The 27,918-nt window shown below is 35.5% G+C and overlaps 5 protein-coding genes and 1 long non-coding RNA gene across 7 annotated transcripts; 3 read left to right on the forward strand and 3 right to left on the reverse strand.

Annotated features, from left to right (window-relative positions):
- Nucleotides 1-132: 132 nt before the first annotated feature.
- On the forward strand, nucleotides 133-5,979 carry LOC135802382 (USP6 N-terminal-like protein). The gene is given in 5 exon segments (XM_065315963.1): nucleotides 133-267; nucleotides 943-1,981; nucleotides 2,054-2,399; nucleotides 3,991-4,224; nucleotides 4,227-5,979. Coding segments are annotated over 4 exon segments (1,836 nt in total). The 5' UTR covers nucleotides 133-267; nucleotides 943-1,003; the 3' UTR covers nucleotides 4,505-5,979.
- Nucleotides 2,685-4,073, reverse strand: LOC135802385 (uncharacterized). Its single transcript, XR_010550541.1, has 2 exons — nucleotides 3,940-4,073; nucleotides 2,685-3,860 (listed from the first exon to the last, which is right to left on the reverse strand). It is a non-coding gene; the product is annotated as an uncharacterized lncRNA (long non-coding RNA).
- Nucleotides 5,976-11,795, reverse strand: LOC135802381 (microcephalin-like). Its single transcript, XM_065315962.1, has 4 exons — nucleotides 9,217-11,795; nucleotides 8,995-9,159; nucleotides 6,534-8,801; nucleotides 5,976-6,456 (listed from the first exon to the last, which is right to left on the reverse strand). Exons 1-4 carry the CDS (start codon nucleotides 9,808-9,810, stop codon nucleotides 6,085-6,087), a joined length of 3,399 nt encoding a protein of 1,132 aa, XP_065172034.1. The 5' UTR covers nucleotides 9,811-11,795; the 3' UTR covers nucleotides 5,976-6,084.
- Nucleotides 6,277-27,891, forward strand: LOC135802384 (zinc transporter ZIP1-like). 2 transcript variants are annotated; one of them, XM_065315965.1, is made up of 3 exons: nucleotides 6,277-6,389; nucleotides 16,863-18,042; nucleotides 27,349-27,891. In XM_065315965.1, the coding sequence occupies exons 2-3, from the start codon at nucleotides 16,887-16,889 to the stop codon at nucleotides 27,450-27,452; spliced, it is 1,260 nt and encodes a 419-aa protein (XP_065172037.1). In that variant the 5' UTR covers nucleotides 6,277-6,389; nucleotides 16,863-16,886; the 3' UTR covers nucleotides 27,453-27,891. The 2 variants fall into 2 exon arrangements, with proteins under 2 accessions (XP_065172037.1, XP_065172036.1); XM_065315964.1 differs by lacking the exon at nucleotides 6,277-6,389 and adding an exon at nucleotides 13,425-13,824.
- Nucleotides 9,991-10,872, reverse strand: LOC135802330 (uncharacterized). The gene has a single exon (XM_065315894.1). It carries the CDS (start codon nucleotides 10,870-10,872, stop codon nucleotides 9,991-9,993), a length of 882 nt encoding a protein of 293 aa, XP_065171966.1.
- Nucleotides 23,487-25,939, forward strand: LOC135802312 (zinc transporter ZIP1-like). The gene is given in 4 exon segments (XM_065315878.1): nucleotides 23,487-25,563; nucleotides 25,566-25,625; nucleotides 25,678-25,797; nucleotides 25,800-25,939. Coding segments are annotated over 4 exon segments (1,071 nt in total). The 5' UTR covers nucleotides 23,487-24,812.
- Nucleotides 27,892-27,918: the final 27 nt, after the last annotated feature.

A 27,918-nucleotide genomic window follows, 5' to 3' on the forward strand; every position in this document is an offset into this window, starting at 1 on the left:
AGTACTTGCACGTAACTACTTTAACGACTAATTTTTATCTTCTAAACGCTTGTTGTAAACAAGGAAGTAGTAAATTTCTCTTGGTAACAGCGACCTCAGCGTCCTCTAAAAATATTTCGATCAATATGACAGCTGACAGTGAGAAAGGTGAAAGAAACTGCCATTTCCCATTCTAATGTCAAGTGCGTCGAGTGTGAGGTTGGTGTGTGTTGTTTGTAAGCAAGGTGTTTATCGCCGGAATCGGGACATTTCCATCGCAATTAAAAGGTAAAGCACACCGGAACGCCTTGAAGTATAACGCTCGATAATCCACCGCGCGTTAGACGTCAGCGAATTGCCACAACTGTTCCACAAAGCAGATAACTGTTTATTTCCGAGGGTGCAGTTAAATGTGTGCGGTTGACATATGACAGATGACGATGGTCTGCTGCTCAACTGAACTCAACGAATATTTTCTTTCATTTGCATTGGAACGCATTAATTTATTAATTAAGAGCGTTCGATAGCGTTCAATTCGAGTCACTTTAACTAGATGATCGCGTGAGCTAAATAAACAGGGTCCAAGTAAGTGCGCGGTGGGCGTTTTTTACGATTTTCGTGTAGTAAAAGTCAAAATCAGCAGATTGCAAATCAGTGCTGGTTTTTAATTAATTATTCGGAAGATAAACGTGTTATAATAATAATTTTTGAAGAATTACACAATGTTTTAAATTCTACGTTTAACAGTGCTAAAATTTTATCGAAAAGTTGTTTAGATTGCAAGTTAGAGGCAATTAAAGTTGATTTTGCTTAAGTGCCCTATAAATCGTGAGAGAAAATTATATTCATTTTAATTTATTGACTAAATAATAAGAAATTGGTGCATAATTTGATATATATATATTTAGTTGAGACCGTTATTCTGCGCTTCGGTCATACTTATGCAGTAATATCTATTTTTAGATTGAAAAATCTACACAAAACAATGTTATTGCACTGGCATTGATTTGCACTTGTGAATGGAATGAACGAAGAAGACTTAATCAAGCGAGCGTTCGAAGAGCGAGAGAAAATCTTCAAGCGTTATGAGTTGGGCCGTGCGGAAGGCGCCGAGATTGACCCATGGGAAGATCCGCAGTTCGAGGTGTACCACGCCACCGACCGATATGGGTTTATACACGACAAACGGCTACCGGCCAAGCTGGACCCGCAGGAAGCAAAAAAGCAGCACATAGAACTCGAGCGCACCAAGAAGTGGCTGAAAATGCTCAAGTTCTGGGATACACCACAAGTCAAAGAGAAACTGCACAAGAGAATCTACAAAGGAATACCAAACTCATTACGTCCACAGGTTTGGATGAAGCTATTGGACGTCGAAGAGGTGAAGAAACGCAACCCAGGTCGGTACATGGAGATGTGTAAACTTGCGCGTTTGCATTCAACCGACGCGAGACAAATCGACTCCGATGTGAATCGTCAGTTTCGTGAACATATTCATTATAGAGAACGCTATAGCATTAAGCAGCAGAGTTTGTTCAATGTTTTAACCGCGTACGCGATGTACAATTCGGAGGTTGGGTATTGCCAAGGCATGTCGGGGTTGGCGGGTGTGTTGCTCATGTACATGGCTGAAGAGGAGGCGTTTTGGGCGGTGCATATTCTGCTCACGAGCGAAAAATATGCAATGCACGGATTGTACAAGGAAGGATTTCCTAAACTGACTAGATTCTTAGAGCACCATGACAAGATACTTACCAAATTTCAATCGAAGCTCAAGAAGCACTTTGACAAACACGGCTTGGATGCGATTCTCTACTCGTTGAAGTGGTATTTTGTTTGTTTCGTCGAGCGCGTGCCGTTTAGTCTCTGCTTGCGTATCTGGGATATTTATTTGTTGGATGGTGATCGGATTATTACGGCGATGGCTTATACGATATTAAAGTTACATAAGCGCAATTTGTTACGGCTCAATGATATGGATTCGATAACGCAATATTTGCAAGTAAGTTTGGAAGCTTTTGTATTCAATATTTTGTGGATAATTTGTCAAAAATTCACATTTTTTATTGTCTAGGTAAAATTATATAAAGATTTTCAATACGACGAAGATGTCTCAATTGCAAGTCTAGAAAAAACTCTGGAAGAACTCAAAAAAGCAAAAATGGAACATCCTGGTCCACCGACAAAGGATGAAATCCCAAGTAGAAAGTTTGGTGTTTTCGTGGAGCCAACCCTCGAGCGCAAAGTTGGTATCCGACAGGAAGAGTTCACCGACAAGGAGAAAGAGACGAGCCAAATCGTGACAATGCGTAGCGACGCGGCACGCATCTCGGTGGTGGAGAACGAGAACGAGTTCGAACACGATGCCGACAATCGAGAATCTCAGCTGAGCGCCGGCACCGAATCGGTGGGACACACAGGTACTGAATCTGATTTAGACACGTTTTCGGTAGGAAGTAGCAGGCACTCGTTGAGCAGTCGCTCGAGCAGTAAATGCGCTAGCTCCGAGAGTAGTAGACAGTTTGAATGCACCCGTTTGTAAGCCGGAAATGTGTATCTGTATTACTATTTTACACGTACTGCCATTTGCAATTTAGATAAATAGTCACGTTGAGTTTTATTTGATTTTAACGTAGTTAGATTAGTTAATTGTCCTATGAATCCCAGCGAATGATGATATTAACGTGAACAAACAATTTCACTCAACATTTAGTAATCGTTTATTTATTTAATTTAATATACGCAATCGAAACGTACTGATGCAGGAGATAATAGGCAATAATGAGGCGCACTGATTTATTGAAGCACATTCCACAAAATTATTTGATATTTGTATCAAGTGGATACACGGATTTATGTTGCCATACTTTTTGTTAGCTAGCTGTGACTAATATTTTCGTTCTTTTATCTACTACATAGTGTTACAATCAATACAAATTATTACATGTGTTGCCACTGGAGTGAACTAAATGTATCGTTTACATTTTTTTTTGTGTTGCAACCAAATGCAAACCACCAGCACGGATATTGTTTTAGCATGTGCTGTCATCATTGTATTTATACTGATTTAAATGCATGCTTTATCAATGTGATTATATTATTTATATATTTGTACCGATTATGAATGTATATATTTGAACACGCACTATTGTATTTATTTCTGTGTGTACATATAATCTTGGTTTCGGTTAACTCATCGGTTTCCATTTTAATGGGTTTTGCCAAATTGCAGTTATGTAAATAACATTTAGTTACTCAAGAATGCAATCAAAAGTTGTGATAACTTCGACTAATTGTTATGAGAAATGACGAATATTTAGCTGAACCCATTTATTAATCCAAGAATCAACCTAATATGAATGTTAAATACTTTCTTCCTTCATCGCACCAACTTATCTCGAATCACTGCTGTCGGTGCACATTTAAATCTAATTTCCAGAAATTAATCAAACCAATAATATGTGTTAATAGGTATGCCAACAATCAGCATATAAGTTTGGATGCGTTGTTTGGTATGTTGTGATTTAATTTAATCATTTTTTCTTTAAAGAACCACACTTTTCCCTGCACCCCGCTCCCGCAAAGCATCACATCCCTGAACACAGACTCCTCTCGTCGCGCCGCCATCTCCAGCATCCTCGTCATCGGCGTGTGCGTGATGTTCACCATCCTGACACCGCTCCTCTACCCTCAAGCATGACAATCGACACGTTTCACACCCTAACCGTGGACGATGGTGCATGTTCCGTCGGTGTACAGTGCGCAATAATCCGAAAGATAAAATGAACCGATCGCAACGGGTAAGAGTCCTGAACTGAAACACGAACACGGTGCATGGCGTCTTTTATGTAACTTTTACTTAAAAGCTGGTTGGTTGTACTCTGTAATTGTAAGTAACACCTCACAATGTTTTATTTTATGTACCAGTAGTTGTTGATTTTGTAAATTTTTGATACTTGCTTTATGTTGAAGTAAAAATAATAATTAATCATATTTTGGGGACCATTTCAGAGTCAAAATTCTCATTCGATGTGGGCATGGACGACGCCAGCTCGCTGCTGGACTGTGAGCATACTGGATCGCGCAGATCTTTGGCGGACACGAGCGTTACATCCACCGCTGATCTGAGCGTCTTCTCGGCAGTGACGCGCTCGCAAGCGCACGATAACAGCTTGGATACGCATAGCAACATGTCTGATAATTCAGTGGGCGGCGGTAGTTCAGTAGGATCGGGTGTCGGTGCCAGTGCGCAAAGGCGCTCAGCCTCAGCACGCATTCAACACCGCGTGCCACCCCGCACCAGCCTAGCCCTGATGTTTTGCGCATCTATGTACCGTACACTAGCCCGCTCGATACGCCCATCGCCAGTCCGCAAAATGGCGATGTGCACAAGTCGCTGCCGTATTCGTTTCCAGACAACCGCATCCGCATAAAGGTTGATAATGATGAGCTTTCGACGCCGATCGTCGAGCATGGTCACATTCGACCGTTCATTCTCGACAGTCCCGAGTTGGATTTGAAGTGAGAGCGCGTTGGGTAAACAATTGCATTTATCTTTTTTATACTCAGTACTTGTATATCGAAGGCAACAACAACGAAACGGCATTTGGTGCTTAGCGGCCTCGATGAATTTTCCAGTCTATGTTAACAGATGCTTACTCTTAGATTACGTTAAGTTAGTGCTACTCAAAACTGCATATAAGTACATACTTGCCAAAGTAATACACAATGTATAAAAAATCGAACTACACAAGTGATGTTTTATGTATTAAAAGAAAAACTGTTGGACCATTTTACTCATTGTTAGAATACTCAACACAACAAAACAAGATGGCGTACATTGAGTTTGTGGAAGTAGATGATTTGACTATTTTATTCATTCTTCGATAGTTCGTACCTATATTGTAAATAGTTTCAACTCAACTAGTCCACCAAAACTGTTGTATATTAAATGTCAGTGTGTGTTTTTCCGCATTTAGGATTGTATCAATATTGTATAAAAACGTTACAGTGTTGTAATTTAACCGTCCCGTTGTAGATGACAAATGAGAACACATTCAATAATTACATTCCGGTACAATACTTCCGCAAATATTTTTTAAATAACACTTATGTATGTGTGTGCCATAAACTTATAAGAGTGCGAATGGAGCATCGATTCAATTCAACTTAGACGCCGACAAATAAATCTTGAACTCGTGTAAATATCAGAAGAAATTGACAAACAAATGCAAAACAAATGATCAATTATGGTGTAAAAAATACTCGGTACTGTAATTATATACTCGTAATCCTTATCTAACTGTGACACATTTTTTAGTAATGTAAAGTCTTGATTAAGTGTGTAAAAACTGAGAAACTGCTAACGAATGTTAGGAACTTGTTAATTGGGCACAGCCGTAGATATTTACACCTTGCAAAGAATGTGGAGAGGGTTGTTCAAGCTGAATTTCATTGTTTTTATTAGGAAGTCAGACGATCCAATTTTGCAAATCTTCTTGGCTTAAGAAACAGTCTCAAAATGAATAATTTTTCGTAAAAATCAAGTCTAACTCGTCACGATTGACAAAAGATAAATGGTGCGTTCGACAAGATGTATATACTCATGATACGACCCCGTATTTGATCGTAGTGTTCAGTCGAATATGTACGAGCATTTGTTATAGATTAATATTTTATTTATCTACATATTCGCAACTAGATTTACGACTTATTTATTTGTAATTTTCGGTCAGGGGAGTCGATTTTAATATTAGTAACATTTGCAACTCTTCATTCAATTCTGCATTTCCAGTGCATATCTCTAACCACCATTTCTAAAACTTTTTACGCAACTACTTTAAATTATTATACATGATTCTAGTAAAAACACGGTGATCGTGTACAAAATTGTTATTATATTTCCTATGTTTCGCATTTTCGCAATTTCCACAAAACTATTATTATAAACTAAACTAAAACGTCTGGATTGCAATAATAAATAAAAACACAAGAAATCTTTTGTTTTGTTGGATCTACCAAATACTATAATATAAAATGCACGCAGCTGCACATACAAATAGATAAATAAAAGATTAAAATCCTATCTTCATTGATGTGAAGTTGTCATTGGTTGGATAAATAATTCTTAAATTTCTTGCAACGTCCGAAAGTTATACAGTCTAGAATCCATCCTTCTTTCACATAGACTTTAGATTCGCTTTCATTGTCACTATTACCCCCTATTACAATTTTTGCTGCTTCTATGTCATTTGTCACTTCACCTTTGCAAAGTATTACCAGTTCTTCCAAATCCTGCTTGCTGGGTCGACAGTCAGCAGAAATGTGAATCGCTCCGCAACTTGTGAACACGTCATGTGAGAACGCCTTCCCGAATGATTCCCGTTGCAATCTAAGCTGCTGCACCAAAGGTGAGAATTCAGTTATTTCATAAGCATCTTCTTCTAACCATTTGCCGGCTTTCATTGAATCGTACAACTTGAACAAGAAACAAAAATGAGGTTAGGTTACGATTATAGGTTAGATAGTTTTTGAAAATGTGTCAGTTAACTAACCCATTCGCTGCGTAATATCCATATTCCTCGCGACATGGCACGTAGTAAATTCACAGTTCTGGAAGCCTCCATCGCAACGAGGTGAGTAGTCCTGCTGCTCACATTTTGTTCAATGATAAATTCGTCTAACTTTTTAACAATATTTTGGAATTCTACGATTTGCTGTGAGTGAAAACGCGTGCATACTATCGATTTATTCTTTTTTTGTTGTGTTTGCGTCGGTATCGGTTGAGAGCGCTGCGTTTGTAATGGTAGCTCTTCAAAGTCGTCATCATTATGAACTTTTTTATTTTCATCTCTGGTTTTTGCCCCTTGATTACCAGAAATCGGAAGTGATTCAAGTCTATCCTCCAATTGTTTTCTTGTCGCGTCAGTTCTAAGTTTCAACTGTGTATCTTGTGTTCGAATGTTGCGTTCTTCTTCCTCATCGTCTTCGTCAAGTATTGATTCCTCGAGTGCATTATCAGGATTACAAAGTTTGCGCTTATTAGAAGTCTTTGAAGCATCACTTGATGTAGTGGTGGTAGTGGCACGCGAAGATGTCAAATTACTGATTAGGCTCGGCCTACCTGATTTTGATCGCGTCGATTGCTCACCGCGCGATGTATCCGTACTATCATCAATAATTGAATAACAAGTGGAGGCGGTCTTGGTTGAACTGGTATTCATTTTCTTATTGTTGCTTATCGAAGTTTTGTTTAGTTTTTGACTAAGGTCAGATAAAGGACTTACTGCGATTTGTTTTGTCTTTGTCGCATTGCCTGGTGATCCTTCATTTGAATTTGTTGACGAACTTTCCCCCTCCACCGATGTTCCTACTGAGACTCTCAGAGATGGAACGCCTGAAGAATTCGTTTTTTCGGATACTCTTAATGATATCTCCGCATCGGTTGAATTTTTCGTTTTCGCATCGGAAATATTAGATAGTTGGGACTTTGATACATTCAAATTGTGTTCATTCGTCCTCATATGAATTGTCATTCTTCTTGTAATTCTTCTGGTGGTTAAATCATTCGTACTTGTATTCGCTGATGATGCCAAAGAACTTCTAGTACGTTCCATAATCTGGTTACTTTGCTTCTTATTCACCACAGGTGTCTTTAGTATAGCAGTGGATGTCTTCCTCTTAGTTTGAACAATCTCCTGATAATCATCAGAACCATCTGAAATACTTTTTGCACTTGATGATGAAGCTGTAGAAGTCTTTGTATTTTTCTCAGGACTCTTACTGTTCTTCAGTGACTTTGGTGTTCCGTAAGATGAATTTTTATTAGCTTGAGCCACTTCTGTGCCATCTGAGATTCTTAATGACAATTTCTCAAGGGATGCATTTGTATCTTTGTCATCAGATTTCCGGGAAATAACTTTGATCTGCTCCGATGGTTCAGGTGTTTTTTGTAAAATTGTATTCCTTCTTGAAGACCTCTTTACTGCAAATGATATTAAATCATCAGATTTACTAGTGTTTGTTGATGATATAGAAGTTCTATCTACAACTGATTTTGTCAAGTTTGTTTTCTCCGGAAGTACATTTGCATTAGTAATCTCCATATCAGTAACTAAATTATTGGTTTTCCTTCTAGTAACATTATTTTTCGGAGTATCACTAATTGTTTTAGTTAATAAACTTCTTTGCTTCGTTAAATCCATCGAAACACTTGCATTATCAGTCTCATCAACAATAATACCCAATAATTCCGGGTGTAGCAGTGTCCTCCTTGTACGTATTGGAGTATTGGGTGTGGCAGGTACTGCTGTAGGTGATAAATCACTCTCCTTTTCTTCCGGTACCCTTTTTGTCTTAGGTGTGTTCGTGCGCCTCATAGTAACATGTTTAAACAAACTTTTCTTTGTTGTTAGCTCTGAACTACTACTGTTTTCTTTATCTGCATCATAGGTGCGTCTAATATAAGAATTATTTCGAAGATTTTCACTAAGTTGCATCGATGCATTCAACTCAGCTTTAGATTTGCGCGATGCACGACCTGCAATCAGCGGCGTATCTGATGATGCATCAGACATATCAGAGCTTGAACTATCATCATGAGTATTCTTGTTGTTAATGATCGACTTATTTTGAAGTCTTTGTCGCGTCATATTCAAAAGCGTAGAGTTTGTGTCAGGCTGTGAACTTTCAATGATTTCATCATCATCTTTATCATTAATCATAAAATCATCATCTAGTTCAAATCTAGAGGTGATCGTCTTGCGTGGTGAAATATTTGAGAGTGAAGATGCGCTTAAAGACCGACGTTTGGTGCCCAATTTCTGAAATATTTACTTTTACATTCATAGAACCAAAAAAAAAACTCATGCAGCAAGCACAAACTGAACTCAATACTTACCTCATAAACTCAAACAATTTTAAAACCTTCACCCTTAATATAACATTCACAACATGCAAGCTTATACATTCATTTTTATATATTAAGATACAAAAGTAATTAAGTAAACAATATACTTCACAAAGTTTATCACAGGTTTGTTTAGCATCATAATCACCAAGTGCTGGATAGATTTCTGGTGGTGCTCTGATTCCAGTTCTGTCCATAACATCCAACCATAAGATAGACACCAATGGCAACTTCAATTGTTTTGTTTTCTTGAAAGTTTCATAACTCCCATCCTGTTGAAACAATTATTAGTGTTTCTACCAAGTTTAGTTAATATCTGATTAACTTACTTTATAAATAACATGTGTACATGCACTAGTCAATTTTGGAGCAACAGTGGCTCCCATCTTCAGAAGCAATGCTTTAACTCCTGCAGATTTGTCAGTATAGTTTGCATCCATCACCTCAACATAAGCATTAACTCCTTTCAATAAACTTTTCTTGGGTGGTTTTCTGGATGGTGTAAGTGCCAAACTCTTCATTTTATTCTCAAATTTGGCTGCACTTGCAGCAGCATTCATTTGTTGTAGTTTCCGTTGTTTTTCCATCATTTTATACTTCATAGAAGCTGTTGGACTATCATTTGACACTGTAGATTTAATTTTATTGATAGGACTTGAAGTCCCTTGTTCTTTTTGTAAATGCTCCTGAATTATAGCTCTATTTTCATGTAGTATTTGTATCACCATTCGTTTTTTCTCTGGATCGTTTAAGAGTTTCTCAAAAAGCACATTTTTCGCTTCTTCTGAAGGCAATTTGGCCACATCTGCTAACTTGCGTTGTCTTTTGGGATTCTTTTCCTGCCGAGGAGGCACACGTTGTGGTGATAGTTGTATAGACATTCCAGAAAAGCTCCTTGTTGGATTAGAATTATTCGAATCCATGTCTTGTTAGTGTATAAACTTTAAAATTACCTAAATTGTAGAAAATGACCGTTACAGATTACAAAAGAGACATGAATGAACATGTAAGACACAATGTATAAAGGTGGAGAACTGTCATGTGTACAACATGTTGCATATATGCACACTGTATACTGAGACCTCTAGATTTTAAAGCATTTATTAATAGAAACGTGAACGTCTTTCTTTCACGATTTCTAAGTTTATTCGAAAATTATCATCTTCTCCTGGTTCTAAACGCATTTCTTCATTTATATTCCCCATACCAATGCAAATCATTTCTTTATACTGCTCAGGACGGAAATCATCAACCTGACTTCCATGATCGTCCCATGGATTCCATACGATGAAATCCTGCAAGCCAGAATTTTCAACTCTCATCCTACAATCCGAAGTAACATGGAAAATGTCCACAGTACTTGGCGCTTGTTTGTAAATTCGGTACGTCCAGGCGGTAATCTCAATTGCCTTTTTCCGATCCGTTCGCAATACGTCATCTTCCTTTATAGTCTCGTCGTTATATTGCACATTGTTCATTCCTACAATCTGTATCGTCTCGACATTCGGGACCTTGATAAACATCGGATACATTAGATTAAAACGCATCGGTAAAACTGGACTAGTGTTTTGAATGTGGCTTTTGATTTCTAAGCAATACTCTGATAACCTGATTGTATTGGTAATTTTAAATTGAAAGTTCCAAAATGATCTGGTATGTGGATTGTCCACTAGCTCAAAAACAGCAACAATATCTTGAGTGTCTTTATCTAAGACAGGGCCTTTAATAAGTTTCCATTTTGATATGCATGCAAATCCGTTCGGTGGACCAAATTTCCAACCGCCATATTTCGGAAAAGCAATTGATACTCCACCCATTATTTCTTTGCGTTGATTGAGTTTGGCGTGGCGGCTTAGAAACAATTGTTCCCAGTTCTTCACGCGCCATGATGTTACTGTGCATCCATGCACGTTTATTGAACATTGGGTGTCATCACTCCATGCGAGTGTTACCACATTACTATTCTTGGGACATTTTCTCAACATTTCTAAATAATTTTAAAGCGGTTATAAGAAATAAAACAACAAATCTGTCATAAATTGTCAAATTTTTATTATGAAATAATCTGCGATGTGTATATTACACGTGCCTTTACGAGTATTTAATCATCGTTTGATCTAGTTTGCTGTGCAATTTAAATTGCAAATCCACATTTTATCCAGTTCAATTATTATCAATGCGCAACAAGCGCAATAGACGCAATAAACAAGAATTATACATTCAAAAAAAACCTCTCAAGGATTTATCTCAAGTCGGAACCTTTCGGTTTGTCGCGTTAATCCGCATTAAAGCAGACAGCCACAATTAGAAATGGAATTTGATTTCATTATGTTTCATTTGTTGCAACATAACAAATAATCATCATACACTTGAAGCATGATCTCAAAGTTTTCAATCTCGCAGCTGTACAATAATAATAAATATCCCAGCGTTTATTCATTTTCCAAAATTATTTCTATTTTATGGGATAAAAATGGATTACACATTATTATCTTACTTTCACTACAATCTTATCTCAAATATTTAATGCTGGTTAGACTCTAATCACATGATTTATACCTATACTAAAGTCTGTTGTCGTGCGAAAAATTACACATCAAACAAATTGTTTGTATTAGAGATTTAAACATCTTAAAGACTTTACGAAACCCAGAAATTCTCACTAAACGTTTATTTCCTATTTATTTTACAATTACACATGATGATATCATTATCTTAATAATTGGCATTTAGGCACACAACACTTGATAATTTATTGCTTTATTTTGTTTTTTTTTTCTTCCAAAATTTTTATGATTATTTATTGATTAGCAAAAATATGCTGCACTATCGTATTAATGTTAAATGTACGTAATTTTAATATGAATCTAAGAAAACGTTTACTTTACGTAGGATTGCGGCGAGTGATTCGAACTGAAATCCACAATGGCGATTCAAGTTTTATATAGCCATGCACAAAAGTTGCACACAGCACTACTAATTTCTAAATAGATATTTACAGCGAAGTGGATGGAAGTTTTCAATCAATTTTTCTGTCATATCAAATCACATACAGTATGCAATGCGTTTCGAGATTAATTATTTATAAAGTTAATCATGAATTTCGTTTCCTTTTACGATGTTTTTCAATTTTGTAGATGTAGTATCAGTCGAATCAAATTCAGGTTTTAAGCCTTTGCACTCGTAAAATCGTCTCAACAGTGTGGGTTTTTTTTGCTTGTTTGTTTTTCGGTTGGAATTGTTTGAATGGTTTGAATTTGTCACCGCCGGAGAGTTGTGCAACAAGTTTTCGATCTGCATTCATTCTAGACGTGCTTGCGACAGAACGAATGGCGGTTCATGAACGCAGCCCATTTTATATAAAAATATCTGATTTTTTTTTTTCAAAAATGATTTCTATCTGCAATCATTAAATTCAGGCTATATTAGAAACATGAATTCGTTGAAACAGAAAGCAATTAATAGCTTAATGATGGATTAAACGATTTTAAGTTAAGTAGTAGTAGACTTAAGCGTATAATTTATTTATAATGTTGACATTTGTAGCTTATATTCCTAAAAAAATATAAGACGTTCGATTGCTATCTTGAAAACTTCACTTTTACTTTGTAACATTGCCGAAAATATTTTACAAGTGCCCTTGTATATATAATTAATTATTTATTCAATTTAATAGATCATTGTGCGCATTTCAACCAACAAATTTACTTTGCAATATCAATATGTAGGTATATAGGTAATTTACATTTTATATTTGTAGGTTATGTAATGATATACTGCGGCAACACACATTACAAGTAAATTCAACACTAGTGACGCACATTTTAAACTTTTATTTAATATTACTCAAATGTGTTAATATTATACTCACTTGGTGTAACTTTATATGAAATTTGTTAAGGACTAATATTATTCTATCCTAATCTTGACATGAATATTTTATGACTGTAAAAAAATACTGTTTGGAAATCACATCACCACATAAAGAAATTACCGTGTGGTATTCACAGGAGCACGTGTAAAAAATCGTTTATACATAATTACTGTTACATTCACAGCAAAACTAATCTTCAGACACAATCAATGATAAATTAATAACAAAAATAATTATTTGTTTTAATGACTACTTCTGAACTGGAAAGTTTTAATATTTATATAAGAGCCATCCATAACAACAATGCGTGATTGATTTAAATACATAGCAAAAAACCAATAATTTCAACACCTATCAACACCAATATCAATGTTTGCCTGAGTTGCATTTCAACTTGTAACGACTGATAATAACCTGCCTGGTTGAGTAAATACTTGATCTTAAAGTGTGTACTTTATTTCTCATTCAAATATTGTCTAGAAACAAAAGTACGAAGATATCATTCTGCCTTGAGAGTTTTTTCCATGGGTTTGATAACTTTGCGCGACTTTGAGAGGTTTGCAGGATGGCGTTGATGGGAGCGCACCGCGAGAGAACCTCGAACCGCCCCCACCATCGCCACCCGTCGCACGCGCTTTTAAACTGCTAACCGCGATGGTCTGTGCTGTCTGCTGAGTGCTGCGCCACCGACTGCCGATTTGCTCGCACTATAAAATATAAAAGTGAGCAGCCGTTTGAAAATCGATGCATTCACACACTACACACTACCGAAGCATGTACAGAGTGTACACCCACACGCGATTAAGTTTGCTATTATTTCCAATCGCAGTTTTCAATCACATCTGACGACGGTGTGATAGATTAATAATCGGTGATTATTAATTATTTTTTAAATTAATATATAATAACAACTTGTAAAGTGATAATAATTTTTTTATGATATAAACATAAGTTAAATTTACATTAAATAGTAAAGTTAAAAAATACGTACGGTTAGTTGCGCTGTTTTCGCGTGCAAATTCAAGTGCTAATTTCCTTTTCTGCGCTCAAGGAGTCATCAAACGTAAGTGTGCCTTTGAAATCATATTATTTTGTTTACTATGTCACATCAAGTGTGCAAAAGTTTACTCTAAGTATTGAAGTACAACTTAGGCGCACAATAATATAATTAAGATTATAAAAATATTGATTGTACAATGCCAAACAAATTACATTATTGATTATTGCTTAAATTCATTAAGTATAAAATTGTGTGCCTACATAATAGACTAAGGATTTCATTGATTAAAAGTTATACCCAGTTTTTTATCTAAACAAAATGTAAAAAGGTATTTTTTATTTCAAATTTCAACTTTTAGTACAAATATCTTTAGGTTTAACAACGTTTTATAAACAAAACATTTATTCTTTTATTACTTCAGAAAAATTTGGTTTTGCACGATTTGTTTTTAAGTAATTAATAAATAACTATAAATAACTAAGTATGTAGTTAATTTGATCGTTAAAATGTGTTTGGAAAATTTAAATTGATCTATAAAAAGTTTCTCTGATTTATTGTTGATAATAACACAAACCTGTTTTGCGTCCGCACACACCGTTAAAACACTTAATAGTAAATTTAATAAGAATATTCTATTTAATTAGTTTATCGGTGATAAGAGAAAGTGTAAAAAATGCTGCAATATTTTTATTAAATTTATTAACGTAGTACCATAGTTAAATTGAACAAAGTATGACCAGATGTTTTGAAATTCAAATTTCTGCAAATAGTTTAACTGTAAAATGTGTAAAAGATTTGTTGCACAAAACGCTCGCCAGTAAATACTCGTAGAAATATATTACTAGGTCAATAATTTCAAGATTGCGTTTGCCGACAAGTCGAGATTGTAATTTATTTACCTATTATTTTCCCGAGCAGTGCAAAGTAAACTAGTCGATGAGTAGTTATATGTACTATATATCTACACATCGTGTTACTATTATGTATTGCGCAGAGACGTCTAATAATAAAATACTCATTGATGTAACGAGAGTCCGAGACATAGAAATCGAGGATGATATAATCACGCAAGTTGTAACGCACACCTTGCTGATGAAAAATAAACATAGCAATTTTTTAAAATCTATATCTAAATATGTAGCTAGATTAATAAATGAATAAAAAAATCAGAAAATCACTTGTTTTGATGATATAGTGCCATAAATTGCAAAAACGGTAATAAAATTTGAATTGTTTAATAGGGTTTTACATTGTCGTTTCAAAATGCAACATAAACGGATTTTGACTATAAAAAATTGATGGATGTGAGATTTTATTTATTTATTACTTTATTACTTTATTCCGTGTATTTGCTATTGTTTCAGTGAGCATTATTATTTTATATTGGCGTTATAATTCCTAAAATAATTCATAGTAATAAATATTAATAATAAATTAATGAAACATCAATTTTCCAAATTATCTATTTATCATTTCCAAAATTCAGAGAATAATGTCAATGTACCAGTTATTTATCGGTTCAGCTTTCTCTAGGAAAATATTTCGTTAAATTTCTAAGGTTAATAATTAAGTGCGATTTGTAATGTTTACGATTTGGCAATAACAGTCCAACACTTGTACGCTTAGTGATTGTTTCATTCGCTCGTTATTTTATTACACACACTCAATTTTGATTGCACTATTGCACATGCACTCATTTATATAACAGGGTGTAAATAACGAATAAACTTCTTGGACGCATTATTATTGCAAATAACTAACAAACAATAAAGAGACTTACGTGTGGCAATTGTCAGAGGTAAATATTTCTTTAGAGTTTTTTCTAACAATGCAAAATTATATTGTTAATGTTATGGATATATTTTATATGCAACATGACTACAAATATGCGTGATATTTCCGATAAGTCTACAATTTGAAACTCACGTCGTCCAAATCGTGCAAATATTTTTCAGCAACCATACAAAACTATGCACATATTTTGACTACTGAATTAGACAGACCTGCGTATGTTTTCTAATTATTCATACACTTTAAGTGATAAATTGTGGGCTTTACAGGATAAACAAGTGTAACTAATTTCGTTTTGTTATTTAAACTTTTGAGTACTTATTCCTTTGTTGAAAAAACTTTTAAAAACTTTTTTAGACAATGACTAACTCGGAACATTATTTTATAAATTCATGATTTTGTCTTTATAACTTCTTCTTTTATAATTTTCTTGTTTATTACACTCGCATACATTCAATTACTAAAAGAGAATTCTGAAAAACTAATAATTGCGGTTAGTATACGTGAAAAACCGAATACCGCTTATTCAATTAATTGTTTTTTTTATAAACCAGTATTATGAATGAAGAATGATAAATTGTTGTATAGGAATTATTACTTAATATTTGTTTAATATTCATTAAATATTAATTCAATATTTAAATTTAATCTTTGTTTAAAATGGGAGAACTATTGCTTTATTCATAATTTACAAAAAATATTTATATAATACTAATAAAAAACCACCAGTTGTCGATTAGCAACTGAAACAAAATTAGACGAGCCTCTACAATTAGCAAAAGGATGTAAACAAGTATATATTATTGCTCCATCAGTGTGAGAACTGGGAACAACATCGAAAATAGAATAAAGTATAAACGTTGTACACGAGTAAGCGAAAAACTAAATAAACGCTGATTCCACATTTTATGATCATTTGACTACGCCAAATTATACAAACAAAAATTCTTAATTCACAGATCGTAATTTTAATTGTTGCTATGATGTTAACACACTAGTTACTATATCTTTATTGTTTATTTAATATTTAATTAATTTACAAAAGAACGGAACTGCGTGTTTCACACGGAAGACAAACAATGAAATCAATTTATTTACTTGGCGAATGTACGAATAAAAAATGCATTATTATTATTAATGGCATTCAGACATTCAAATTCAACAATTACTACAGTGTGTTATGTTTCCAGATGAGATTTATTTGCATTTAAAAGATACATTTAAAAAAATCAAGATTTTATTCAATTTTTAATATACCAATATTAAAAAGAAATTTTCAGACAATAAATGTGTATATTTTGAATTGACAGATTCTAACCTGTTAACCTGGCATAATGTCGGAGATAATCAACGGTATCCTCCGGAATGCGGTCCACGAGCACGCCAAACATGGTTCCGAAGATGATCATGACCACGACCACGAGGACGAGACCTCATCGCCAGTGGTGGCCAAAGCAGTTGCGATGGGTGTTTTATTCCTGACATCGTTAATTCTCGGCTGTCTGCCCATAAAACTCTCCAAGTGGTTCAAATGGGACTCGAACCCTAAAGGCAGCACTGTGGTCCAACTTCTACTGTGTTTCGGTGGTGGCGTACTACTATGCACAACATTTCTACATTTGCTTCCCGAAGTTAGCGAAAGCGTGTTAGAATTACAAGCGGAAGGTCACATTGGCGACATGCGAATGCATTTCGCTGAATTTCTCATGTGCGTTGGGTTCTTTACCATGTTCTTTGTCGAAGAATGCGTACATTATTACCTTCACCAGAGACAGAAATCTGTTACAATGGGAGCACTCAGACGATCACTTTCCATTAGACGTGGAGATCATACAGTATCAACTACAGAATTAGTTAAAAACATGGAAGAAACAAAATCGAACCCGTTGAGTTTTCAAAGCAGTACGACCACGATCAATAGCGAATTGAATCATAATAATACTAACGGACATATTCACAGTCAACAAAATGGCCACCATAATCATAACCACAGCAGTCATGATCACTCACATGCGGGTCACAGTCATTTGATTATGGAAGCAGAAGACTCGATAGTAAAGAGTATTCGTGGTCTGCTTGTGGTGTTGGCATTGTCCATCCACGAATTATTCGAAGGTTTAGCTGTGGGTCTGGAGTCTTCAGCAGCTAATGTATGGTACATGTTTGGAGCTGTCAGTGCTCACAAACTGGTGATAGCATTCTGTATTGGAGTAGAGTTGGTCTCAACAAAAACACGTACCCTTCTCATTATGGTGTACGTTTTCACATTCGCCATTGTCAGCCCGATGGGTATTGGCATAGGTATTGGGATCAGTGACACAGAAAATATCTCAACCACCATTGCATCTGTGATACTGCAAGGACTCGCTTCCGGTACTCTACTCTACGTAGTATTCTTCGAGATCTTACAGAGCGACAGAAAAGGTGGTCTTAAACAGTTCCTGGCAATTCTTGGCGGATTCCTTCTTATGTTAACAGCAACAATATTAGGTAAGTTATTTTTTATTATAATTTCTTCCTTAAAAGTGTTTGTATTGAAATCATTGCTACGCGTGCGCAGTGTGTGTAAATATGAGCGACTATTGTTTTTTGTTTAACTTAATGTTGGTAATTGTATTATAACTTGCTGCTTACGTCGCAGTATGGTAAATGATTGATTATCATAAATATTTGCATGGTTATTTTTAAAAGAATATTAAAACTAACATATTCCAACACGTATTGTATTGGCCCAGGTAACAGGTAGTAATTGAAATTGTTAACAGACAGTGCGGTAATGTCTAAAGCACATAAATAATCAGGACGTGCGTGCGCATTGAAAATCCTTTTGGATTCCGAATTCTACCGGGTTATGAAAGCGCAATGAGGAGCGGCACATAGACGACTATTTGATTGTAGAGTGGACACTCTCCGACAGACTTCCTTATTGTGCGTTTTGGTTTTTAAAGAGTTCCTTGTCTAGTTGACACGCAATGCGTAACGAACTCTGTTAAACGTTGGTTAAATACTAATTCGCGTGTTGCCAAATAGAAATAACAAAAATCAAAAGCACAAGTTAAAATTTAAGTTTTTATTACACTTATATCAAGTAATTATTATTTCCTGTTATTGTTGACACATTTTGATTATTGTATGGCCTTTTTGTGAATTTAAAATTAATGCAAGCTAAATTTTTCATTTTTTTGGGTAATAATCTTCATTTAGGTAAAATTTGTCATTTTTGTAACTTTTTTTTATCACTCAGGAAAAAATATGTAAAGTTTAAAATATTATTCTTTTTGTGTCATTATGTTTATGTTTAATCGCGTCTGAATAATTTTACGTCCGCAAACAAGCAAACAATGACAGATGAAACATTACCTGTGTTTTTAAACTTGTTTAATTTTAATTGTTTTCGCGTTATCCTTGACTCAAGAGCGCATCTGCTTTGTAACAACCTGTAACCTAACATTTGTGGCGTCTTAAATCATCATTATCCGCATAAATAAATGCAAATGTAATAACTTAATTACAAATTTAACTAACTTTTTTCATAAACACGCTTGTTTTCGATGCAGAAATCGTGAATAAATGAATATGTAAGCAAACATGCAGAGATGCAATTACTAGATAAGTCGGATTAAGACAGAAACTTGTTGTTGAATATTGCAAATTTTTCTTTTATTTCTTAAACTAAAAGTTAAAACATTTTGGCAGAACGTATTTTATCCCACAGATCCAATGATACTCGCCCACAAAAAAGTATGAAACCAAAAGTCGTGATTTCGTGATATCGTGATGAATGGGTTTTAATGACCGCGGTAAATGCCGTATACTTTTATTGTTCATCATCTGTGGACGGTAATTCTCGACATTTAGTAAGTGTTTACATAACACTTGTAATTCAAGTCTTGCCTGCTGCAAGAATTTTACCACATAACCACAAATGAAGAATAAAAAATATAAAAAAAGAAATCACATTGACTGAAACCACTTAGGTGGGTTATTAAATTGAGTCATCAATTGGAGAGTACTTCCCAGTAAAACTTTCAATTGAATTTCTTTTGTTAGAGCAAAAAATTCCAAAATTCGGAAATCCCATGTGGCTTTTTTATGTTTAAAAGTCATTTTGGTTGACTTTTGAATTAGCGCGCAAAAAAAAAACGAATTATTTTATTTCACTGTCTCATGTGCGTCGGGTCAAAGACCCAAATAACTTATGTCTCTTGTTAATTCATTTTATTTCACTACCAACGCACGCCGGTATTTATAAATGTGCACACGCACGTCCAGTTGATACGCTGATACGTAGAAAACGAAAGACGTGCGCGAAATCGTAATATATAACGAAGTTTTGAAAATTTTTACCTTTTTTATTGTACGAGAAACTCAACGATGTCGAAAGTTTACGGTCGCCCAAAAAAAAAACTATGACGTGAATATGTACCACGGTTTAGACGTCCGGCGCGCCTCATTTGCATGTAACATTGGCTAAATTATTACTTCGTGTATCAATATTCGCGGTTGTTCAATAAGGAATTGAAATATAGTGACCTGATTATGAACCGCACAGGCAGACGCTCGTTTATTATTATGATTATGATTATTATTGCAAATTGTGCAATATTTTTATAACGCACTTAAATGTATTTGTGCAGACTTAGTATAGACGTAAAACAAAAGAAATAGGAACGCGTAGTGAATACGAAATTAAGAAATTTAACTTTGAATTCTTTTAAACTGAACACGTTTAAAGTTATTTTTTCGCATTATGTTGTGTTTTCAGTCGGAAAATGTAATTGATTTTTGAATGCGTAGAATGTTTATTGCGATTTGATTGAGCTTTAGAACGCAAACAAACCATCGACCAATTTAAATCAACACGAATACCTGCAGTTGCACGAGCTACACGCGATTCGATGGGAATATTAATTCGTTAAACACGTGCCAACGATCTATTGTTTGCGTTGCAACATTATCTTGTTGTGACTCGAATCAGTCACATAAAAAATACAGAATAACGGCTCAACACAAAAATGTGTTTTTAATTTATTCAAGTTCAATTGATCTACTTTTCGTAATTTGTTTATGGTTGATATATTTAGTATTTATTTAAAACTTATTATCGGCTGGTGTTTGTTAAGTTTATTGCTTCAATATTTAGTCAATCTTTTGGATTTCATGCTTTATTTATAGTTTAATTAGCTTTTTTGCATTTCCTAGTTAATCCTTCAATAATTCGTGTGCATTTCTTTATTCTACATGTTTAAAACTGCATTTTTACATATATTATACAAGAAATAATTTTATTGTTACATTTCTGATTTCCTAAAGCGTAAAATCCGTGCTTCTTTATTGAATGATCCTCGCGATAAATACCAGATATTGTACAGTAGACATGTAATTAAAATCTATTAATAGTTGTTTTGCCAGCAAGAAACCTCTTGTATTTCGTAATTGGTCAATAATTGATTTCCATAGAAATTGATAGGTATTTTACCAGAGTTTTATGATTGTACGCGCAAGGTTGTGCAAATTACTCAAATAAATTGCGCGTGTTTTACACTAACTACCGATTATGACACGTTCGTGAAATATCATACTTGCATTTATATCGTCCGTGTAATTTAAAGCGTGACTTTTCTCCCGGCCGCAAATTGTATACACCCACGGGAAATTTGCTTTTAAACAATGAAAATATTTAAATAAATGACTCATCACTAGCTTTCTGCAAAATAAATTATATAGGTATTGTATTGCAGTAGTTAGTTAAGTTAAATAATTCATATTATTATTTAAATTAATTTTGTGTTACGATATTAAATGCTGAATTTATTTTTGATTACAACGAAACATCTGGTAAATTTATTAAAATTTCGTTCTTTCTAAAACTTTAAACTAAAAATGTTGTTGGGATGCAAGGACATTAGGATCAATTACTTGCTTATGTCTATGAACTTGACATACATTCACTTCTTCTCTGCAACTGTTGTCACGACCATGCCCAGGATATCGTTCATTATTTGCAATTTAAATCTTAAGAATGATTGACGTTTGATTGTATTTTATTATCCTTTCCACACACCTTAGTTATGATTTACTAAACGACAGGTAAATTTATGACAAATTAATTCGGTGTTGCCTCGAATTTAATTCTTGTGGTGTCGCCGAACGCATTTTCGCAATTCTTATTTTATTTTATTGTTTCTACTGTCAAAATTATGACAGACCGCAAACCGCAGGCATCGCGGCGACCGCGACCATCACGACTGTCAACGTGCGGCAATTATTTGTGGTTCTTGACCCAAATATAAATAATCGCGCTACAATTATTAACAATGGTGCAGACACCAAGACCCTACGAAATGACCAAACAATGGAAATTATGACCAGAATATGTGCTGCATTTTTGAGTCATTGGGTGACAAATTGTTGTAAACATCATAATTACAACATGTCTTACATGACATACTGGTAATTGTATTTGCTCCGCTTATTGAGCGGTAAATTCAAATGCGCGCATGCGCAGAAATAAAGTCTTCCTACTCTCCGATGTTTAATTGAAGTACATTAGTTTCTTACCGTCTGATACAAGGTTTGCGACGCTGTGAATTCTCTAAAACTTTCGCAAATTTCTCTTCATTTACAACATTTCGAACACAATCAGTTTAGAAACTGCTCTCCGAAAATTTCAACAAATGATTTCTATTAAATTACATACTTGCAGATATTACCTCTATCTGATACATTCAGCATTAAATTAACACTTTTACATAACCATACATTCTATACATTATAAACTGTTGCAATATGTAAATGTTTTGATAGATTCAATACCAAGCGAACATGAGAATATTAAGATGCAAGAAAGGTGCTTAACAAATGCAAACACAGCACATTGTACTTACATACTGATATAGTAAGAGATAAAGTGATTAATGCAATACATATAAAATTCACAATGCATAACGGATTAACTTATTGGTACTTATACCAACATATAAATGAAATTCAAATTACAACATTCTATTCTGTCTCTTTTAGTAATTAATGAGTTTTAAACATTTTTCAGTATTATAATTGCAACACTAAAAGTTAGGCAACTTTTAAATCTATCTGGATAAGCGAATCAATATTTCGTCATTTAATTTGATTTCTTTTAACAGATTGTATGTATTTTACGTGTATGTATTCAGAATTTAAAAAGAGACACTTTGAATGCGAATGACATGCATACATAATTTGTTAAGCATCAATCACTTGCAATGCTGCAATCATTTGCATTAAATCCATGTGCATCATGCGCGAAATTCTAAATAAAAGACATTTTTCGTAATTTATACCACGGATATCCATCTAGAAAATTATGTATATAATAAAATTAGTCAATATATTTCATATTCATTATTTGCTCAACATGGCGGAACGAAGCAAATGCAATTGTAAGTTGTAGTTGGTAATAATGCAATCCGCATGCAAAAATAACGAAATGAAGCAATATAGCAATGAACTTTTCTTTTTTTCCTGTTCTCTATTTTTACACTTCTTGCTAAAAGCAGGTGCAATTTACGATTCGTGGTTGCTTCATGTTATTACCAACAATGAGCGTGTGCCGGTGCCCAGCAGACACCAACGCGTTTAATATGGTTAATTAAGTCCACGATAATTAATTCCCCGCGGCATTTTGATATGCTGTGATTATAATCGAGTTTGCACACTTTCGCTTTTGTTTCAATTAGCACTTGGTGCAATCAGTTTCAGATTTGTTATTAGAATCAATTATTTTGTCACAAAAAAGTTTCCATCACTTTTATTTTAAATTGGGATTAATACCAGCACATTCTCCGTGCTTGTGATTTATATTACTGTCTTGGCCGCGTATAAAATATACAATATTGTCGTTAACAATCCAGCCATGAATTAAACACAAACAGATAAACTGACAAGCATTGTTTATTCTTTTAATATCATCGGTTTCTCATAAGCTGCTCATGAATATAATCGTAATGTGATTGAATAACGTTCGGTTCGTGCGTACCAGAGTACTTAGATGCACCGTAATTCTTTGTAAATCGTAATTGAACTTTTAACTCTTTCACTCGACACCACTGTGAAGGTTTTAGATTGTCTTTGCATTATTCATTATAATTATAGTGAGTATATTGTCGGGCGCGATATTTATTCTCGGCAGTTCTTTTGTTTCATGCGAAGCGAACGCACATATAAATTTAATTTCGTTAAAGTTTTTTAATAGTTTTTTTTTCAATTTTGAGTTTAAATTGCCCGAGTTGGTGTTGATGTGTCGAGCAGCGCTAACAATGCAATCACACAACAATCATAAATAAACAGAAAGTAATTGATAATGACAACAATAATACGCGCAGTGAACGTTGTGCCGCACATGGTATACACAGTAGCCACTTGTCGGCGGTGAGTTGGTGTGTTGGTGTCGCAAGTGCCGCAAGTCGTGAGTGACTTATCACTCGTAAAAGTTTTTTTGTATTTCGTGCGATTCCAGTTGAACCTGCTCCCGGTCGATATCGTAGTTGTAAGAAACAATTACAACTAACAGCGCACGTTTAAAAATTTCGCCGATTGACACATCACTGTTATTCGCCATCATCGCGCTACTCGTAGCATAAATACCAAAAGTCATCTCTGCGTTCTGTACGAAGAAGTCGTCGAACATCTCCATATCTATACGCGGCGTGGACTAGCGCTTTCTCGGTGCCCTCATGCCTTGATTCGGTCAGTGTGTTCTTCGTTCTCTTCGAATCAAGAGTGCGTACAGTGGCAGCAGATCAATTTAAGACTGTTGTAACTTTATGGTGTATTTTGTGCGCAAATTTTTGCCTTGAGGAAGTTGAGACTGATGTTGTGATTTTTTCCATTAAGAACAATTGTCGATTAAGCCTCGCCAAGGACAAACTGGACGTGCTTTGTGAACACATTGGATGCAATTTTGCACGGCTACGATCTGATAACAACACACCAACACTAAAGTTGCGAATTCGTCCTGCTACCATGCGTCCAAATCTTCTGTATTCAGTTTGTTTTTTCGTTACCGTGTATGTTTAGTATGCTGCGCGCGTGAATACAGTCATCAGCTCATTATCCGGACAAAAATCGCGCGCAACAGTGTACCGGTGAGAAAAACACGGGATCTGGAAGCTGTTTGTTCAGTCTGCAGAATCTGGTCCATCTTGACGGTGTGTTAGCGGTGCTTGGCTGGCGAAACAGTTCTCTGACATCAAACGCGGATATTGAGTTAGTTCGCAAAGATGAGTGAAGTACACAACAGTACGGAAAACGGTGCGCCCGAGAGCAGCGATCTGTTGGTGGCCAAGATATTGGCGATGACCGTACTCGGCTTGGCGTCCTTCTTCGTTGGAGTGTTGCCCATCAAACTGGCAAAGCGCATCAACATCAAGTCCGCGAACGAGGACAAGAATCTACTGATTTCATTGTTCCTCTGTTTCGGTGGTGGCGTACTATTATTCACTACATTTTTACATCTCCAACCGGAAGTTAGAGAGAGTTTTGCCCGATTGGAAGGAGCAAATAAAATTCCAATAATTGGACATGGCATATCTCTATCAGAAATCGTCTTCTGTAGCGGTTTCTTTTTCGTGTATCTGATTGAGGAATTAGTGCACGTATTGTTGGACCGACGTCTAGAAAATCAGGCACTGCACAGAACCCTCTCAGTGCGTAAGAAGGACAATGTCCACATTCCACGAGTTGCACTAAACAAGGACGACGTAGTAGGTAATGTCGGTAGCAACAAACCGGAAGTTGGAAAGATGGAGGTTCAGTATCATCATAATGGCCATAGCCATGCACATATTGATGAGAATATCAAGAATTCTTTCCGAGGACTTTTAGCCGTATTGGCGTTGAGTTTTCACGCCGTCTTCGAGGGTCTTGCTGTCGGACTGGAAAACAGTGTGCAGAAAGTTTGGTACCTGTTTGCGGCCATCGCCACGCACAAGTTGGTGATTGCCTTTTGCGTTGGCGTGGAACTGGTCACGTCAAAACGAAGATGTTGTTGATTTTTATTTATATTGGTACCTTTGCCATTGTCACACCATTAGGTTAGTAGTTGAAATCCATAAATTATCAGATAACATAAATTGGATCTCGTAGGAATCAGCACTGGGATTGCGTTGAGCGAATCTGGTACATCAGAGATTGATGTCACATCAGTCGTACTACAAGGAATGGCCGCCGGTACACTTTTATATGTGGTGTTCTTCGAAGTTTTGGCTAGGAAAGAAGCAATAACCATGCTGGAATTTGGCAACTTCTAGCAATTATCGTCGGGTTTGCAGTCATGTTTTGTTTGCAGATTATCAGTGAGTTACAATATAACACGAACAAAGAAAGTCTTGGAATGCATGCAATTTAAATTTTAACTGTAATCTTTACTTATAAGAGGCAGTAATCTTGCTTGCGTCAAACTGTTAGACTAGTTGGTAATGTATTTATGTGTTTCATTCATTGAGGTGCGCCGTGTGTCATGTCGTGCGGCGCTCATCACTTTCGAAACTGGAACACATACCAACGTCTTGCACTCAAACTCTTAAAGCTCTTCAATCACATTGCGCAGAGTATTATTTATGAATTATTACGTTGAAGAGCCGACGCAATCGGAATAGTGTAGTAACAATTATGAGAACGTCCGAATTGAGAACTCGCGCGTATTTTCAGATAATGATAATGTGGCCCCGTTGGAGGCGCATTATCGCAATTGTCTGTACTCTGTAAGATTAATAAGGAAGCGCTGCATTACTGAGTTGAAAATGCGGTGTAAAAACACGTTGTGAAAGCACAACATTGACCAAGCGAATAAACATTGCCACTGTTGTAGATATGCACGAGCGCGAAATAAACGCAAAGCAAAAATAACTAAATGCGAAACAGGAATTGAAGGAAAAAAAACTGAAGAAAGTTCTTCGACCATGCAAATAATCAAGAAATCAAGCAATCAAGAAGTCATCGTCGAGTGGGTCCGAAAGTAAATTTAATGCATGCACGTATTCAATTATAACGTGCAATTTTATTCTGCACACAACTGAGAGATATGCAGATCAATGTCGTTCAAAAACTTATCTCCATATCCGATCTGTCAAACTTTCAACAAGTTGTATGCTACCGCGTCGCTTCTTTTCTACTCTGCGGCGAGTTGTGAATCTCGACGCGTCGCGGAATGTCTGCATACGAATCTATGTTTAAACAAAATTGTGACCGGCGCGCGTTTCGTATCGGGCCGAATGTTGAACGTTTATACAGTTATTGACCCGGCGTGGCCTTCACGAACAACTTTTGCTTTCTACGGGATGTCGACGCACCTTGCCGACGACTCGCTGCCGTTGGGTCTCTTCTGGTGTGTCCCGCGGCCATCGTGTCAACCTACAACCGCTGCTACCCTACTTTCTAAACGCGCTAAACAGTTTCAATCACAAATCTGCTCGGATGCTGCAAATTTTGCGCAACTGTTGCAACGGGATTTCCTTTAAATTTAAATTGACGCAATAAAAGACGTTTCTATACCAACTCTCTTTTTATTCTCGGATAAACACACAGATCATCAAAATTTTAGTGTTTGGTGATCAATTGTGTGCACTGAGTTAAAGTTTATTGAAGGTTCTATGACCTGACCATGTATATAATTATCATGTTGACTTGAAGATTACAACAATCATTCTGTAAAGTCTTATAGCTCATAAACAAATGAATCGCACTGATTTCAATACAAATACTACTGAAGATGCAAATAATTCCAATGTGATGATAACATGTTTGCTTGTTTTGCAGCTGGACATGAACACAGCCATGGCGGAGAACATTCGCACGGAAATGAAGAGGCCGTCACCGCAGCCCCTATTTTGAGCGGCGTGGACCATACCAACTTATACTAATCGAATTGCTTTCTCTAATGCAATCAATAACTTAACTTATAATTTAAATCATTTGAAGACAGCAAACTTTCGGAATTTAAACAATTTGCTATTCGCATTGCGTTACACATGCGTGAGTGAGACGATGGGATGGCGAATGTTAGTGGAAATGGTCATAGTGATAAACTGAACTGTGATAATTCGTGAAAGTATAAATTGATATTAGTAGCTTTTAATTTTTAAGGACGACGCGTCGCATGTTTGCGAATAACAATGCCCTACGTTAATGTAGTGTTTTTCAATACCGTTGACGATTAATTAAATATGTTGTTTGCGCTTAATTAAGGTGGTAAATAAATTAACCATTATCTGTTTAGTTGTTTTTTAAGAAGATAAAATAAAAAATGAGAATCGTGTGAACATATGTTGTAAAAAATAAGAATCTATACTTTCAATTTAATAGATGTTCTTTTTATTCAGATTTTCC

Source organism: Atheta coriaria, unplaced genomic scaffold (assembly GCF_025399875.1).
Source record: "Atheta coriaria isolate IRGN ID8LTWV9N9 unplaced genomic scaffold, Caltech_Dcor_3.1 hic_scaffold_16_pilon, whole genome shotgun sequence".
Lineage (NCBI taxonomy): Eukaryota > Metazoa > Arthropoda > Insecta > Coleoptera > Staphylinidae > Dalotia > Dalotia coriaria.

Coding starts and splice junctions, on each gene's coding strand:
- LOC135802384 (XM_065315965.1), top strand. CDS start 16,887: ATGTCGGAGATAATCAACGGTATCCTCCGGAATGCGGTCCACGAGCAC. Junction 18,043..27,348: donor GTTAACAGCAACAATATTAG/GTAAGTTATTTT, acceptor CTTGTTTTGCAG/CTGGACATGAACACAGCCAT.
- LOC135802330 (XM_065315894.1), bottom strand. CDS start 10,872: ATGTTGAGAAAATGTCCCAAGAATAGTAATGTGGTAACACTCGCATGG.
- LOC135802381 (XM_065315962.1), bottom strand. CDS start 9,810: ATGGATTCGAATAATTCTAATCCAACAAGGAGCTTTTCTGGAATGTCT. Junction 8,802..8,994: donor CCTGTGATAAACTTTGTGAA/GTATATTGTTTA, acceptor TAAATATTTCAG/AAATTGGGCACCAAACGTCG. Junction 6,457..6,533: donor GGATATTACGCAGCGAATGG/GTTAGTTAACTG, acceptor TTCTTGTTCAAG/TTGTACGATTCAATGAAAGC.